The following is an 18,423-nucleotide window of genomic DNA, read 5'->3' as shown; positions in this document are numbered from 1 at the left end:
CACCAGATTTGTCTAGACCAGTTCTGCAGGGAACAGAACTGGTCAACAAAACTGTGCAAGCATACAACATACCGGTACTTTGAATGGCAACCTTGGCAACTACATGTAGTGTTAGCAAGTACCCTTGTTGTCTCTTGTCCACAAGAAGGAGTGATTGGCCGGAGTTTCCTTGGCAGGACTAGCACAGCGGGCCTCCAGATTACGCACAGCCACCTGCACAGCAGTCAGTGGCTTCTGCTGTGTCAGCACCGAATGCGTCCTTCGCACTGCCGAGGGCCGAACAATGCCGGATGCGGCTCGGAACGATCGGCGGTTGGTAACCGTCCTCCCCTCGGCCAAGCTGAGCTGCTCGAAGCTCTTGGCAATGGATGCCACCCGTGAACCAGGCCTTGGCACAACTGCACCAGTGAGAGGCTTCGCTTACTTCACATGCACCATCTACACGAGACAGGTTGTCTGTTTTGACACCCCCAAGTTTAACGCAATCTGCACAATAACAAAATTCTTGCGTTTTTTACATGTCGAAGCCACGATATGACTATGAGGCAGGTCGCAGCCAGATTGATTTTGGCAAATGGGTTTCTTTATGGGCTGCTTCTGTAAAGCACAACAAAATATCTGCATTTCAGCCCCATCAATGTGCTCTGTAGTGCATTTTTCACATTAAAATGGGCCCACCAACGAGCATGTCACACAAGGCCTCAAAGGAAAAGCCTAGCAAGTGAACCAGCCATCGCTCAAAGGGTTATGTACCTATTAGCGCAAACAAAGACTTGAGAAAGAAGTAACAGGAAGCAGAAAGGTCGGGCGCTTTTCAAATAAAGAGTTGAAGTTTAGCGCCCAACCTTTCAGTTCCTCTTACTTCTTTCTCGAGTCTTTGTTTGCACTAACCCTGTGACATCTACCAACTCACCCAGCAACAAGCGTTGCTCAGCCATCCCTCATGGCTAATGACATCAGTGTGACATCACACATTTCATAACACAAGAGGAATTTTTTGTGCACATATGTATATTTTCCAGGGTCCCTAGATTAATGAGAGTAGCACTGCGGGCTTGTTGGTTAATCATCAGAAGCACAGTAGTTGCAGTGCGTTCACGACAGACAAAGGAAGGTACGCAAAGAAAGCACACCCGACACGTGTGTGTTCTTCTTGGGTGCCTCCTTTCGTCCATGTGTCGCGATCGTGCTGCAACTGAGCTGTTCCTAGGTTGACATTTTTTTTTATGAAATGTACGCAAAGAGAGAAGCCTCTTCGTGAAAACAGTGGAACATGTCTGTCGTGTCTACAGCTCACAAATTAATTTTCTCCCATTTTCCAATTTGGTACACACATCACTCGAAAGTTCTATATGTCAGGCAACTTCATGTTCTTTTTTTTTCATTTCATATTCAAGTCTACCTACACAGCTTTCTCATACTGCCGTCTACTTACATGTGGCATAAGTTGTTTTGGGAGGTGCATCATGAAAGAATAGCGTTATGAATTTCACACTCGTAGCGAGGCAAGTCTTTTTTGCAGCAACTTTGTTTCATCTTTGCGAACCAACTCTGATTTATTGCATGATGTTTATCAGCCACCAGAACCTTGAGTATACTCGACTTGCTCTAAATGAGCTAGCTGATGCATAAAAACGGCTCATCAATGACCAGCTAGAAAGCACTCGTGCCGCTATGTTTCTCGAGGCTTGCCTTCATGGAAGGATGCCTTATAGCCAGCAACTGCCCCTATCTCCTAGTTCTTCTGAGTGGACATTTTATTAGTCTGCCATGACACCTATGACCAGCCACTTGGGCTGCTAAAGAACATTAGCCAGATGCACTGCCAACTATGCTACCAGTGGCCTCAACTTGCTGCCGGCGTCATGCAACACGTAAAAGGTAGGGACGTGCGAATATTCGAAAATTTCGAATAACAAATGAAATAGACCCTTTTCATAATCCGCAAGTGCGCTTCTCTGCGCTGCATATTTGAACAACTAATGGCGGCACCTCTCTTGCTTAGAGTGGAGACGAGGTCCTAGTTGCACGTGCTGAGGCTTGTCTATTATGCGTATTTATGTCAAGAGAGCCGAGTCTACATTTTCCACGTCATAGCGTAAGCATAAATGCGCTAGAACACGCTGTTTGCAGTAAGTGACTAGCGGCCATTACTTGGGCAAACTGCATGGCAGGAAAGCTAGCTTTACAATTATGAAAAGGGTCTATAGCGCTCTATTTGATTCAGTGCTCAAATTGAACAGTGCATATTCAAAATACCGAATATATTTCGAATACTTTTCGAATAATCGGCACCGGCTGGAAGACCCCAAAAGAACAAAACGTTGAAACAGTGATGGATCACTTTTGTTGTTTTAATTATTGAATTATTAAGATACATGCAACCCAAGCTTTTATGGGATTATTGAGGCTATACTGGGCACCGGATGAAGGTGTTCTTGCTTAAAAGTCCAGTATTGCCGATGCGTCTGATACTCTATCGTCACCATGGGATTCATGATGACGTTGATTCATCAAACATGGTTTCATTTTTGTCTCAGTTTTATTTATAAGGTGATGACGAATCATAACCAAGAAGTAACTGCTGTAGTTAAAACATACAGTTACTAAATATGTCGAAGGCTCCAGTCGCTGCTGTATTTACATAAATGTGGCATTTTTTGTTGGTTAAAAGCAATCGTAATGTTCCTTTGTTAAAGTTAGTGAATATTTGTTTCAAATAAATTGCTCTGGAAATGGTTCTCTTGTTATTCAAAAACTATTCGAATGATGTTCAATGCTTATTCGTATTCGATTCGGCGTCATCACTATTTGATTCGTATTCGATTCGGTTCTAAATTCACTATTTGCACACCCCCAGTGAAAGGCACTAGCGAATGTCACTGGTAAAAATCACCACATGTGAAGCGGCAGACCAACTCCAACTAACTGAGCCGCTGCATATGACGTCTGACCAAATAAACACAGATCTTCTTGGCCCACTTTTTTTGCCTTTCTCCAGCAACACGTAGGTTGTTTAGAATAACAGAGAGCTGAGCTAGTTGGGCGTGCAAATATGGACAAAAGAAAGAAGTCGCGACACCACAAACGCCAACTAACAACTGAAGAGACGCACAATGGCGGATAAGAAAGAAGGCACAAAAACTAATTTGCGCATGCCCAGGTAAGAGACGAACTTACTTATCCGGCACGCGTGGCGGTCAACGTGGAAGATAACTGTTAAGGCATTTGATTTCATCTTTATGCAGGTTAATCGACGGTTGGCTCACACATGCACTACCACTATTCTCGATATGCCATGCCTCAATCATCAGGCGCGTTTCTTCATTCCTGTGCTGGTACACAACTACGCATTCATCAAATTTTGGCGTGCACTTACAATCTCGACAATGTAAAGATAGATTAGAAGGTGAGCCTCCGGTTAGCGATCTCTTATGTTCCAATAGCCTCTGGTGAACACAAGCGACCCATCTGCCATACCAAGAAGCGGCTGCAGCTAAAAGGAACCTGTGGAAGGTGGTTCCAATCAAATGACATACAAGACAAAAAAGATTGGTAAAAAAAGTAGGTGTTACAAGATTCTACAGCAACCTTACGATGGCAGTCAATATGATGTGAGGTGTAAGGATCAGTGAGTCACATAGGGCAGGATGATGGAATATAATGTCTGAAATAAGGTTAGCCTAGTTATTTTCAACATGAAGCAAGGGAAGGAAGGACTGGAATGGATTTTGTTGGTGTTATACTGGCAGTACGGTTATAATTATAACGAATGAAGTGCAGGGAGTTATTCTGCACAAGTTCAAGTAAAGTAATCAAGTTATCATGGGAAAAATACCACACAGATGAAGTGTAATCAAGTTTGGAACATATTAATGTTTTGTACAGAAGTAATTTTAGTACCGATGGTGCTTTCGAGAATTTACGAGGATGTAGCCCTACATACAATTGGCATCATTTTTAGTGTACTGAATGCGAAGTGCACAAGATAGGTAAGACATGATATAGATGCCCAAGTATTTATAACAATTCAACAAATCTAGAAGTATGTTGTTAAGATCGTATGTTAACACGCAGTCAAAACTTTTAGTAACACGCATTGTTAATGTTTATATCCATTTGTCATGTGCTGCACCAAGAGACAACTGTGTTTAGATCAGATTGGAGGCATAAAATGTCACTATCGTAGGTTTATTTCATGAAAAATGATGCAGTCATCAGCAAGAAGGAGAATGTTAGCAGAAAGTGAGGAAGCGAGGTTGTTCATCTAAATTTAACAAACAGAAGTGGTCCAGGGACCGACCCTTTGGCACACCTGAGTGTACCGCGCAAGTTCAGAGAGCTCTGGTGATTAGCTGTAACATACTGTTTACGAAGACATTAAAAACATTCAATAGCATAAAGTGAATTATCTAATAACTTGCTCGAAGTGCTTGTAAGAAAAATTGTGTGGTAATTAGTTGGATAGTGTTTATTTCCAAACTTAAACATGGGAACAACATTACTAATTTTCCACTATGTAGGAATGGTAGATGTATCTAAAGATTGTGGAAAAATATTTGTTAGTAAGCGCAACTGAACAAGAGGTAACTGTGCTTTTTCACAAATTCGCTACAAATATTATCAAGACCGGGAGAACAGTGAACAGGCAAGTCGTTTACTAAATGAGCAATAACAGAAGGATTAATGGAAATGGGTGGCATGGAGACATACAGGGTGTTTTTTACAGCAAAAGCTGTTATGAGATCACAGCAACGGTGCCGTAGTTGTCTACCGCCACTGGTAACTGGAACCGCTATTGCGTGAAATAAGAAAAAAATGAAGAGGAAAAAAAGATGAGATTTGAACCCGGGCCCTCTCCGTTGCAGTCGAGTATTCTGTCACAGAGCCACGCTGGTGCTTGAAACTCCTTTACAAAAAAGTCACAGTTTCGGCTCAACAGCGAAGCAATGAATGCGATAGCAAGAAATGGGAATGTCACAGGAAGACCCCTCAAGCCCCCCCCCCCCTTGTGTTTTCTTTGCGCGAAATAGCCACTTCCGTGGCTTCTGAAAGAACATGAACCGACTAGCCCAACAACGTGTGCTTCAAGACCAGCAAGCAGCTAGAAATTTGCTGCGGGCTGCTGAAGCACAAATGACGCAGGAAAAGAAAACACACAAGGCGAGTAACTGTCACAGCTCAACACTTGCAGCGCGGCGCTCAAACACAAAGAAGGAGGCACGAAATGAACGCACAGGTATACATAGGACGAGCACGAACTGTCACAGTTGTTACTTCAACTAACCCCTAATTTGGCTCTTCTAGCTAGCAGATCACTCCTTTCACAAACGCGGCCGCTGCAGCGAGCAAAGTGACCTTCGTGTGGCCTATAGCTTCAAAGCAAACTTTGCGATGAAAGCACAAGACGTACAAAACTCCTCTGCAAGAGAGAAGAGCGCGAGCACGGTCGTCCACGCCTTCTATGTCAAAGTACAAGTCGGAGGCGCACATCGCAACAAAGGCGAAACACTAGATAGTTTTAGAATTGGGGACCCAATAAAACTGCGAGCCGCCAGGGCGCATGTGCAGAACGCAAGCCACTCTCGGGCTCTTGCGCTCGCATTGTCCCAAGACCCTGCAGCACCTTCCTTTGGGCGGCAAACAAAACCGCAGAGCGCGCGACCTCAACAGAAGAAAATGAAGGCGGCGCTTGGTAGTGCCACGTGAAGCCACGGCTCGCATTCCCTGCTGGCGTCAATTCTGGTCACTAAGATAAAACTTCATTAAGCTCTAGTTGGTACGTATTCCTGAGGCTAAAATTACAGTGCAAACGCACTTCTTTGTCCTTCTTACTTCTTTACTTCTTTGTCCCTGCACCCATCCGAATATAATTTCATGTCTTCGGGTATCTAATGCATTATAATCCTTGTTACACGTTTTGCTTTAGAGCAATTGTTGTGTGTGCATGTGCAGTAACATTGCCTCGGGCTGATATATGCACTGGCGTATAAAAGCATAAAGCAGTTGTTAGTCAGCGCTTGAGTCGTATGTTTCTTTTCGTCGTGGGTGTCTTGTGCGTTTGCGCTGTAATTTTAGCCTCAGGATTCTAGTCGCATTGTAACATATACAGTGGAACCTCAGTGATACGATCACAGCTCATGCGAATTTCGGGGTGATACGAATTTTTCGTTGGTCCCGGCCAAGGCCCATTGGCCTGCAACGGAATGGAGTACGGTTGTTGCGAACCGATTTTCACCCAGTGACGTTTGATACGAACGTACGCTACCGGTCGCGGGATCGAATCTCGGCCGCGACGGCTGCATTTTCGATGGAGGCGAAAATGTTTGAGGCCCGTGTACTTAGATTTAGGTGCACGTTAAAGAACCCCAGGTGGTCGAAATTTCCGGAGCCCTTCACTACGGCATCTCTCATAGTCATATCATGGTTTTGGGACATTAAACCCCAGATATTATTATTATTAACGTAAGCTACTACCCAGGTACGAAGAGGTGCTGTCCACGCTGTCACGGAAGACGCACCAAGCACGTGTGAGAGCGGGAACGCTAGCGTGGGCATGCGCTCTCACACGTGCGCCGCACCGCGAAATCGTCAGAATCACGGTATAAGAAAAACACTTTTCTTACAGTCAGAATAAACCTTCAGAGACGCGCCACGGCCTCCGAGACTGTGTGCGCAAATCTTTGAGGCTCTTATGTGCCTCCGTGTGCCTTAGCGTTTAGATTATAGAGGACATTAGCGCCATGCTTTTTTTTTCTAACGCGTCGACGCGGGCTGCTGTTGTACTGTGTTTACACGTGCCTGCCTCGTGCATCAGACATCCTATGAAAAGTGGTCGAGGACCGAAAGAAGGCGAGGACGGTCTTGGCAAAGGAGTCAGGCCTCACAACGTCAACATGCGCGACGTTGAGGTAGCACTTGTGCGGGTACGGCCGTAAATCTCCCAAAAAACATCCTGAACACCTCCGCGATAACAAAATCATAACACAGGACCGTGGTTCTGTAAGTTCTTGGCCCTGATCCATTTCGTCAAAGCGCTTCTTTCGGTACTTTCACTACAGTACTCCGGTGTCATGGAAAAAAGCATACTAAAATTTGGAAGGGGCTACTGCTGTCGCAGGTCACAAGGCACCTGGTTCATTAATTAAATACGTGCGTACGGGCCGTATATTTACGAGTGCTTGTATGATTGCCGACTTCCAAAAACTTAACTGACAATCATTCAGGGTTCTTCCTGATGTTGCCGCGGCCCTGAACAACAATAAATGAAAATGGACGCCAGCTTTCTTTTGTCGCATGCTCATTTTTCATGCTTTCTGGTGATACGAATATTTTTCGTGGTCCCGTGAGATTCGTATCACCGAGGTTTGTTTGTAGTATACTGTGATTCTAGTTCAGCCATCTTGTTTCTTTCCTCCTGTGGCATAAGTCTACAAGAGCCAAAGTGTTCCCACTTGCTCACGCCACCACGAGCCACGGGGCGCTCTTCTTTTTCCCTGGCCGACCGGCCACGAGTGGCGTGGTGCTACAACACAAAATGGAAAAGTAGCGTTGGTCACCAGCAACACTACGCAAACGCAGCGTGGGCAACGATGCAGCGTAGTCTGCGTCTCACATAGTTTTAATTTCGCCATGTGTGGAGTCCTGTGTGTTTCAACCAATGCGGCGGGCGTTTGTATTCTGCCGTTAGTATCCTGGCGAACGAATGAGGCATTTCGTAATTTTCAAAGGCAGCGAGCTGCAGAGCTAGGGGTCACAGGTTCGAAACCCCGGTCAAGCACTTCAGAATTTTTTCTTCTGAATTATTATTTGTGGCTTTTATTTATATATACATACATATACATATCTGGGACATGACGGCAACGGCAACGACAAAAATCCGCCGAGAATGTCCATATAATTGCTATCGCAATAAAAATTCTATACAGGCGTAATGCCGGGCAAGAAATTGCGTTAACCTATGTAATATAGTGTGGCAGAAGAGTAAAATAACAGACAGGCATCACACAATGCCAAGTGCTCAACAAGTGCGTGGTTTTAAGCTTCCCACTCAGTACAAAGTGCTAAGCCTTAATCCTTCTTTGTCATCAGCCACATGCAGCATCACGGTTTAGCTGGCCTATAGAATGATTCTTCACGATTAAATAGGCATCTTATGTGGGCATTGTACCACGATGCATGATGGTTAGAGGTGACAATGCGGTTAGGAGTATATTTCGTAATAAGTTTGTCCACCTTAGCAGCAAACAATTCCCAGTTGAACACAGCGATCACTGAAGTTGTTAAGAAGTGTCTCAATGACAGTAGACAATTCAGAATTATTGGCTTTGAAGTTTGCTTTCTTGTGATCTCAAATAAGGTTTTTATCATTTGCTCGTTTCGAAAATGGCACTTTAATATAAAAAGCAAGTACAGAGTGATCACAGGTAGCAAATAAAGAAGGTTACAATAGAAGCTAGGCTCTCAGCATTAGTCTAAAGTAGGTCAAGGGTATTTCAAATAGTACAATAGTTATTCTCGTAGCTTCAGCGACCAATTGGCAAAGACTGAAAATAGAGCACAGAATGGTGAACTCTTTCACTTGCACCAAGAATTCATGCACTGAATTTAGCACACACTGATGCGCTTTGTTTCTCCATTTTTCCTGACACAGTCCAAATGTGGAATTTTTCCTAAAGCAGCTGTCAACAATGAAATGTCTGCCGATTTTAAAACTGCATTATATGCTTTTTTTTAATTTTGTAGACAAAATTTTGACTGGAACATGTATCTGTTCACTTTTCAATGTATTGTAATGTCTCTTTGTTTCTTGTCTTTCCGCATTTGGGCACCAATAGCGTTAGTGAATTCGTATGCTACTTAGAATATTAACCTTTATGTAAGAATATTATGTGTAGTATATTTTCAACATGTCACCCTCAGTGTAATTATCCCAGGAATGAGGTTGAGAGCAGGCCCGTAGCCAGGAATTTTTTTCAGGGGGGTTGAACTGCTGAAAACCATCACCATTAGAGAAAAACACCGATTTCCATTATTTATTTTTGGTAAAACATCCCCCTCCATCAAAATCTTGGGGGGAGGGGGGGGCCCCCCCCCCCCTCTGGCTACGGGCCTGGTTGACAGTATCAAATAAATAAATAAATAATCAAATCTTTATCTCATATTCGCCTATCTGTATCAATGTACACATCAAGGCGATGCTCTCCAGAGGGGGGAGGGTAGTCCCATTTGGTGTTTTCGTGAGCATCGGATGAGTCTATGAAGACCACACGTTAGTCTAAGGCTGGTTGTTCACTTTACGTAGACTGCCTGCACACTCCTAAATGCACTTTCGTGGCCATGCCGGTCATGTGACCCGTGCCTTGCTGACGAATAGCCCTTCTTCTCTCTCCTTAAAACCACCTGCAATAAACGCAGGAGAGCAGTCTCCCGTCAGTCTCGCCGAAGCTTGGTCTCTGCGTCGTCACTTTATGCGCTCTCCCGTCGTTCGGCCTCTCCGTCGGCCCGCCGCGGGTTACGCCGCGCTCCTGCCCTACACAACAGTATGCAACAAACTAGATTTCGCAGTCCACATGTTTGAAACTTCAGTATACAGTTATGCACTGGAAACTACACATGTAATGAAATAACGGTGTGTTAACATACAACACTCCCTAAAAAAATGTGAAGCTAGCATGTAGCACAACTGAAGTTCAAAGAGAACAACAATGAAAGAAGCTGCAATTCACGGCAGATGAGTGGGAAACCCTCATATAGATGAATAATCGTGGTCCCAGATATCTCTCTTGTAATGTGAAACTGCGTGCATCAAACAATCCACACTAATGGTATGCAGGGCTGAAAAAAGAAAGCTTATGTGGTTTCATTTTGAATGTAATCTCCCCACATTTTGCTTATTCTCATGCGCAGCCTAGACTCAAATGCGCACCTTTTGGCCTCGACAAGTTCCCCGTTGCTGGCACTTGGTGCCGAACAGGCTGTCGCACATCCTGCTGCGATAAACTTGCACGTCGGATGGGCAACACGGTAGCCTCAGGCTTGGCACCCTCACCACTCATGGCTAGATGAGTCCTCTGCACTTGTGGGAGAATACAGATTTGATTGGCCAGTCATGATCCCATCTGCAGCAATTTTGAAAAATCAGTCAGAAATCAAAATTCAAAACAAGTAGCCACCTTTGTCCTGAATGCACAGCATCACACATAGGGCACACACTGTTGAAAACATGCCTTCTTTAAGTTAGCTTTGCTCGAAGATACAGTAGCTAGTAAAGCTAACTTGCACTGTGGGTGTGAAATGCATGCTCCAGCTCAGCATGTGAAAGCAGTTTTTATACGGTGGTGCACAAAACAAAACTGCTGATGGTCGGCCATGCTGACAAAGTAACTGCCAGTCATACCTGCTGCCTACAACACAACAATCAGCAAAGACAGCACTGCTGAACTTGGGTTCAGTGCAATATGAGCAAACACGCATAGCTTCTTTTCCCCCTATTTTAACAAAACTGATTAATGAAAAATTAAGTCTATAATTTCAAAACGATACATTAAAAAAAAACTACACCAGGCCAAACACTGGTAGACCCATACCTAAACAAGTCTGCACATCTAAGCATTACTTATTATCGCATTCTGGCTCATTACACTAAGAATTCAAAGCTTCAAGCTTACGAAATCAAAACACCGAAAACCAGTTCACAAATCATCAAACAACATCGTTGCATCCCCCCCCTGCCCCCCCCCCCCCCAAAAAGTCTTTTCTTGCAATATTCTTCACCACCGAGGAAACAACAAGCACTGTTCCATATAAAAGGTAAATTACAGTTAACTAAAGTAAACACAATTAAAATCTTATTTGCTTAACAACATGACTGAAGCATGATATGTGGCGCTAAAACCCATAGATTCTATGAAGCGTCGACTTGCAAAGTGAAGCAAAAAATTTAATTATGAAGAAAAAGACAAAATTCTCAGCCACCCGTTTGCAGCATGAAGCTCAGAGGAAATGTTCTCCTCACTGCACCTTGCAGGATTCTGCAAAAGTCATTTGTGATAAAATGAATTGGTTGACACTTGAACAATGTGTTCTGGCTCTTATCAGCAAAAAACTGTGCAAGGGACCCCTAGAGGCAATTCTCCATCAGTCTATGAGCATTGTGGCTGCATCCGTTTGCAGGACAGATGCAGCCTCCTTGGCATTTCACTGAGATGTTGCCTTGCACAGCTTTGCTGCACCACTTTCTGGGTGGCACTGTCAGGAAGGATGAAGGAGCCATCGGTGAAACACCCTCCATGCTGTCACGTTACCGATAAACAAATGCACAACATTTCCAGGAAAGTAGCTGTGGTGTCACACAATTAAAGCATTGCCAATCTAGGAGTCAATGTTGACTCTGAATAATGTCACCAGTGTGCCTAGAATGGCCATTCTCTCAAACCCTCCTGACCTTTTCTCTGAATAAACTTGAGTCCCCACTAAGCTTCCCGGCTGGCTTGAAGTTCTTTACCTGCACTCCATGATGTATTTGGCAGTGACACAACAGTAACCTGTCACAAACATTATGTTCTCTTGGCCAGAGGCCAGCAGCTACCAGATGAAACCCAGTGAATGTCACATGGCAAAAACATGTCCATTTATTTCCAGCTCAAAAATATATAGAAAAGAAAAAGAAGACAAAGAAGGCAAGAGTGACAATGGGCGCATGCACTGAGGGGTGCCATTAGGCCAGACTTGTTATCTGCAGCAACACTATTCAGTGTGTGTTCAAAAGATGGAATGAGACAAGTCTGAAGCCAAAACACAAGTTATTTATCCAAACTTTAAGATGAACACTACACTCCGAATTACACATATTACAAGACGACGTCTGCTACTTTGGTACAATGCTTGTATTCGAACGCAGCTGCACCACAGAAACCTGCCTGAAGAGAAACTTCGCACACCGTTGACGAGGCTTGAATGAAGAAAGAATCGGAGACAGACGCAATAGCCGCAATTATTGAAGCACTATGCGGGATGATTGTCAAAATACTTACGGATTATTTTTGTAAAATCATTGCTAATACGTAGGTGAAATACTGGAGACATGGAAAACTGTTATTTGCACTTAAAATCCTTAGGTTATTCTATACCTAAGGATTTAAATCCAAGAAATGCAAAGGCTATTTCAATAAATACATAAATCCGGCAACCCTATTAACACATCCAAATATCAACCAATCTCACTTACTTGTACAGCCGACGAAATCTTCGGATGTCTAATCATGAAACACATTGTATCACTTGTAAAAAAAATAACTTAATTGTACATCCTTAATCAGCATGGCTTTCGAAAAGGATCATCTACGACTACTCAACCGATTCAGACAATTCAAGACTTAGCGCTTACAATGGACTAATGTTGCCAAACTGACATGATATTCCTAGATCTATACAAAGTGTACAATCGGGTTTCCCATCCTAAGCTACTTCAGACAAACTTATCCCTTACCTCAGTGATGACATCACCAAGTGGATAAAAATATATCTTGCATGTTGACAGCAATAACTCTACTGCAAAGAGCACTCTTATGTTTGCAGCAATGTGCTGCCTGGTGTCCCACAAGGCACCATTTCAGCTCCTATCCTTTTTCTTCTTTTTATCAATGAATTGTAAATCAACACTACTGCTGCAGTAAGGACGTTTGCAGATGGCAATATTATCTACCAGGAAATAACCTGCGCTGAAGATCCGATAACCTTAAACAGTGTGCTTGAAAATATGACACACTGGTATAAAGTGAGGCAGACAGTTATTAGGAGAGAATTAACGGGGAATATGATGGCGACAAATAGAAGAGAACCTGTGAACTTCCCATATAATTTGCAAGGACACATGTTAAAGATAGTGTTTGAGTTTTATCAGATCTCAAATGGGACAAGCAGGTAACATATGTTGTTAAAAAAGCACTGGTAGTCTCGTTAAAGGGCCCATCACCAGGTTTAACAATTTTGAGCTGACGAGCGCAATGCATACACTGGGCATTCACGATCATGTCTGCCAAAATTTGCAACGCTATGCGCCGCGGAAATGGGTCAAATTTCAAGCTGAACGCTGCTTGCCCTTCTTCTCGCAAGCGCGCGTCCAGAGAACGAGGGGATGACGTACACAATGGAATGGCCCTACGTAGATGGTAGTGCTGTGACCTCGGTCCTCTACGTAGATGACTGTGCTCTAACGTCGCCGCCAACAGCAGCACATGACACTGCGATAATTATTTGACACAACATGTGTAGTTTGTGCAATTTGTTTCTTGAATAGATGAATAAAACTTCAGAGAAATAATGATGCACACAAAGGGAATGTGTGCGTCTTTTTCATTTTTCCCCGTGAATTTCGGCGAGATGCGGGGCTAATGTGCCTCCGTTCCGCGTGCATTCGTGTTCCCGCGGTTAACGCATCGAAAAGATGCCAGCCCCGGAAACGAAAATTAAGTTCTGGCACGTCCGAGCACTCATTAGGCTCATTTATTCTCCCGCGTCTACCTAAATGTTCACACGGCACTGGCTCGATGCCACTAGTCTCGTGCCCGTACAAATGTCAATACTTTCAAGACTGTCCCGCAGAAACAGGCAGTACGCCGACACAACTCCCACAGCTGCTACATTAAAAAAAAAAGGTAGTGGTCGTGCATCGCCGCTCGTGTGCTCTGACTGGCTCGGGCACGTCATGCGCACGTGACCATGCATGCGCGTGACGTGTTCATGCGTATGTGTCAGGTGAAGAGGGCAGGGAAGGGATTTGGCTTGTGAAGACTACACGGGGTGAGTGGCAAGGGTTTGAGACTTGCCTCCTTGCATCATGATTTCACGCCGCTACAAATTACTGTTTTTCTCAGCTCGTAATGAACAGACTTGAAAAATTCTTGCGGCATACTGCTCTTCATTCGGCACACAACAACTTTCAGCGTCTAACTAAAATTGGATATCTGACCTGTGGAGGGGCCCTTTAAAATGCTTGCTTAGATCCGCATCACTAGATTCTAAATGCCTAGCGTACATGTCACTCGTTTGCTTTATAGTGGATTATGTTTCCTTCTCTTCTGCAAACAGTACATTGGAGAGTGTACAAAGAAAAGTGCTTAGACTTATTTTAAATGAGCATCACTGGCATGACTCCCTTACAGCAATCCGAGCTTCCCACTAGACGAAATCAAGCCCAGCTACTTCGACCCAAGTTTTGTTTCCTTCTTCTTAAAGGTGGCATAGAAAGCAGCTACTTACTGCAGTCACATACACGCAGTTCCCAAACTAAACACACCAAGCACTTAACTGAGTACAGATTTCCTAATGACATATTCATGCACTCCTTCCTTCCCCAAGCCATCCACAAAAGGAGCTTGCCGGACGATACTGTCAACACTCGAAGCATTTGTCACCAAGATATCAAACAATACGTTGTGGTTATGATCGGGGTACATGCACGCTATGAGGTACTATCGCATCCAATTCACTCCTCAGTTTCTTGTTTTCCTGCCTTGATTTCTTGCTACTCACAATTTCGTCAGTACTTGTCGAGGCTTATTTCTTGCGTGATGAATATCCCATTTTTCTACATTTTCTTTCTTGTGCTTATTTTGTGTGCTAAACATTCTAACATGCCTTCTATTACTGTTTTTCTTATTTTTTTAGCATTTTTATAATGAAAATAGAGTGCATATGTACAACGTTGTTCTGCCTAGCTTATTTAGTTGACGCCTCATTGAAATGTGTTTTTTTTTTAATATGTATCCTGCACCTTTCTGCAACAGCCTCAAATTTGAGGCTAGCACTGTGTTCTAATAAATAACAAGTAATGCCTGATTAAAACTATACTCTGGCTGCCTATTTCTTGCCGGCCCACTTCAGGACAATAGTAAAAAAAATCAATGAACAGCATAAGGTCTCCGGACATGTAGGCGGCTCATTTTGACATGCCTTTCGCAGATCACATAATCATTTGCCCAAACTGTATGTTGCACAAGAATGTGCCTGTTGCTAGCAGCAAATAATTTTTCCTCAAGCTATGGCTTAATTGGCTTTGGCATGGAATGAATCTGTAATTACAGTTGAAACTCGATTTAACGAAGTGACAACCATGGTCCAATTATTTAATTAAATCGGAAAGTTCATAAAAACAAGAAAGGGATTGTCTGGTCCTTCAAAATCTAAAATTGTAGCGCAATGATACCCAAAAGCTACCGCGGAATTTTACTTGTGCTAATCCATGCCTGCACGCGCGGAAGGTCCACGAGGACAGCCCGAACATGGTAGGCTCCATGTCCGGGCGACACAAGCCATGCAGGCGGTCATGGGAAGCTGTGACAAGCTGCTGATATACAGAGAAGGGGAGAATGAATGCAGTGACTGTGCGAGCATGCCGAGCCCGAAAGTTGCGAGGAGTTCCATCTCTCACGTAAACCAGAACGTAACGTAAGCAACCACTGTCCTCTTCCTGGGGGGCTATCTTGCAAGCGTTCTGTTACAGAACAGAACGAAACGTCATGAAGAGCATGAAAGGGAGCCGTACGGGATTGGTCGAGGCTCGTCTGATGGTCAGACGTCAGAATAGCGACCAGAAACGGCAGTGCTGCCAATCATTTTGGCAAAGAACAGGCACAGAACGAACAAAGGCCCTGTTCCATCCAATAGAACGGATACAAAATGGTCTCCAGACGACTTGGACTGGATGAAAACGTAATTGCTAGGGCCGGAGAATCGAATTAGCCTCTTTTTGCCTGGCTTATACAGCCAACAGTTAGCGAAAATTGCAACCAGCCCCCCACCACCGAACAAATTGTGACACCACCTAACATCCACTCAAGCCATTAGCACAAATAAATTGTTAAAGTCATCGCACTCTTCAATTTCAAGCTTTCAAAAACAACGCCTGCCAATACCTATGTTCAGCTATAATAATTATATATTTCTCCATGCACTGAAAACATTTCTGAATTACCTAAGCTCGCTTGTTGGCTATTTGCTCCCTCTCGTTTGATGACGTTTCGTTTTGTTCTGTCATAGAACGCTTACAAAATAGCCCTGCTGGGGGACTATTTACAGGGATCACCGCCAACCCTTGCGCCATCTGGTACTTAAGAGTGCTATCGCCTGTTGTTGCACGTATCAACGTGCCGTGCAGCCTCGTCAATATAAATGTATGGTCATGACTACGGTGGCTAAATGGTCTAACAATATATATAGGAGGTATTCACTGAGCTCAGCCCACCAGGCGGCATCAGCGAGCGCCTACTTTCGGCCAACATAGCGGTGGTCGTCCAGCGATCCGGCATAAGGCAGTTGATTTCACGAGGAAAGATAAGAATAAATATCAAAAACTCGGAAGACACTTGAGCTTTGCCTTCAAGAGTAGAACACGATAATGTAATCGGGCACTGTGCGCATCACTACATGCATTAAGGAGACTCCTCCCACTAAATGACATTCATATAGTGTTTTTTTCTGAAGCAGTTCCAAGCAATGGCGTGACTCTGCAATAGAGCACTTGCTTGCCACACAGAATGCCTCGATTTGATCCTCACTCGAACCGAACATTTCTATTATTTATTTTATGTGCCTTATTCCTGATTTTTCGCTCACGGACAACGCTGATTTTTTGCTCACAACTAACGACGCTGACACCGGAACTTCTGCGAAATAGAACCCTGGGTGCTATTCTGGACACTGTCAAATTCCGCCATATTGTCAAATTTCATAATGGCGGCATTCTAAGCCAATCAGAGAGGCCGTACGTCAGCCCTCTGGGCCAATCAGTGTTGATCAACGGCGGAATTTCACAACATGGTAGAACTGGACAATGCCTAGAATATTGCTCCCTATCGCGTTAAAACAACACGCGCGGCCAAGATCCTTGGTTGCGGTCCTACCAGGGGCGTAGCCAGGGGGTTGGGGGGGTTCAACCCCCCCCCCCCCCCGAAATTTTTCAGTTTTGCTTGCGTATATATACAGGCGCACATACAAACGCACGCACGAACATACATAAAGTATGGTTGAACCCCCCCCCCCCAAAAAAAAAAAAAAAAAATTCTGGCTACGCCCCTGGGTTCTACGATGACGAGCGTGCGCGCGACCAGGGCTATGGCGGCTGCCGCGCTAGCGCTCCTTGCGAATGAACAAAAGACCAGTCTGTGTCAAAATTAAAAGGAAATCCCCGCTCTCATTTACTCATTTGTTTCAGGAAAAACTTCGTTACTACTTCTTGCTACTTCGTTAACTCAGGTTCGGCACCAAGTTCCTTTCGCGAACTCGTGTTGATAACATTGGACTCTATGGGTACGTGCCGGTAAATGGAAATTTCTTCGTTAGATCGGAGGCTTCGTAAAATCGGGTCTCGATCGTACGTTAGATCGAGTTTTAAGTATACTAATGAAATCATTATTACATTTCAAAAGTGGCACAATCGCGAGCGTACCTACGAACCCAGAGCCTACTTGGTATTTTTTCTGGGACTCGCGAGGCAAGCACATCCTTGCGCTGTGCTGCCGAGATAAGCGGAACTAGATAACGCGCGACGTTTCATTGTGTTGACATGCGATGTCCTTGTGCGTCAGCTAAGACAGGTGGTTGCCTATTGACTGCCACGCTGTGCAATCGACACGGAGGTGCGACTTATGTGCCCCCGCCTTCTACTTTAGGAGAGCGACGTCAAGAAGTGAATACAGATGTCAGTTGACAGCAGAACTTTGTTCCGGCTATCGCTTATTACATCGCTCTGAAGGAGCAAAAAGCGTGGGCCACTTGACCGGCGGAGAATAATCCCGCCGCGCCGGCTTCGCAGTGACCCCACACCCGCGCACTGGACGAGCTTTCATCGGCCAGACCCACGAAGTAGGTCGCTGGACAGCCGGTGACTCACCGCTGCTCAACATGGGCGAAGGCACCGGACGACGTCAAGGAGTCTTGCCATGCTGCTACCACCTAGGTCCATGCATGGGTCATGACACTGTCGTCTGCTGCATGAGCGCTCCTGCTCGTCCGCACACTCCAACTCGCGCGATTTTGACAGCTAAAACACAGCTGTCACACCTCCTTTGCAGAAACCGCCAGGTTGAGTGACCTATCGGACTGAGAAAGTGACCGAAGCGCCGCGCGAATACGGGAGAGAAACGTGAAGCTTTCGCGGTGAACTCCCGCAAGGAGCGCTGCTGTACTAGACCCATGGACTCTCTCCGCAATGAATAGCTGCGGTCGTCTGCTACGCGCTTGATTTTTTGGCCCCTGTTAGTCATTAACGCTATAATAGAGGTTGTGTGCGGTTGAGTGTCACTGCGAATCAATAAGGCAACGACCTGATGCTCAAATACAGCGCTTTTTTGCTCGTAAACAAAGGACATTTATATCTTTTCACGCTTGCCGGTGTACACAGCCGCAGTGGTCTACTGGGGA

General features: G+C 44.6%; 1 protein-coding gene across 3 annotated transcripts in view; it reads right to left on the bottom strand.

Annotated features, from left to right (window-relative positions):
- The window catches only part of LOC119390955 (ephexin-1), a 117,433-nt gene extending 99,287 nt beyond the window's left edge, over positions 1–18,146 (bottom strand). Inside the window, exons 1-3 of one of the 3 annotated variants that reach the window (XM_037658666.2) lie at positions 17,894–18,146; positions 9,929–10,073; positions 123–398 (exon numbers count right to left, since the gene is read on the bottom strand). In XM_037658666.2, coding sequence (XP_037514594.1) covers positions 123–398; positions 9,929–10,058 — 406 coding nt within the window. In that variant the 5' untranslated portion in view covers positions 10,059–10,073; positions 17,894–18,146. Of the gene's footprint in view, positions 1–122; positions 399–9,928; positions 10,079–17,893 lie in introns of all 3 variants that reach the window. The other 2 variants (XM_037658665.2, XM_049414988.1) reach the window with 2 other exon arrangements.
- Positions 18,147–18,423: the final 277 nt, after the last annotated feature.

The sequence above is a fragment of the Rhipicephalus sanguineus genome, chromosome 4 (assembly GCF_013339695.2).
Source record: "Rhipicephalus sanguineus isolate Rsan-2018 chromosome 4, BIME_Rsan_1.4, whole genome shotgun sequence".
In the NCBI taxonomy this organism is placed as follows: domain Eukaryota; kingdom Metazoa; phylum Arthropoda; class Arachnida; order Ixodida; family Ixodidae; genus Rhipicephalus; species Rhipicephalus sanguineus.
Note: the sequence above shows the minus strand (reverse complement) of the source record. Positions and strands in the feature narration are given on the sequence as shown.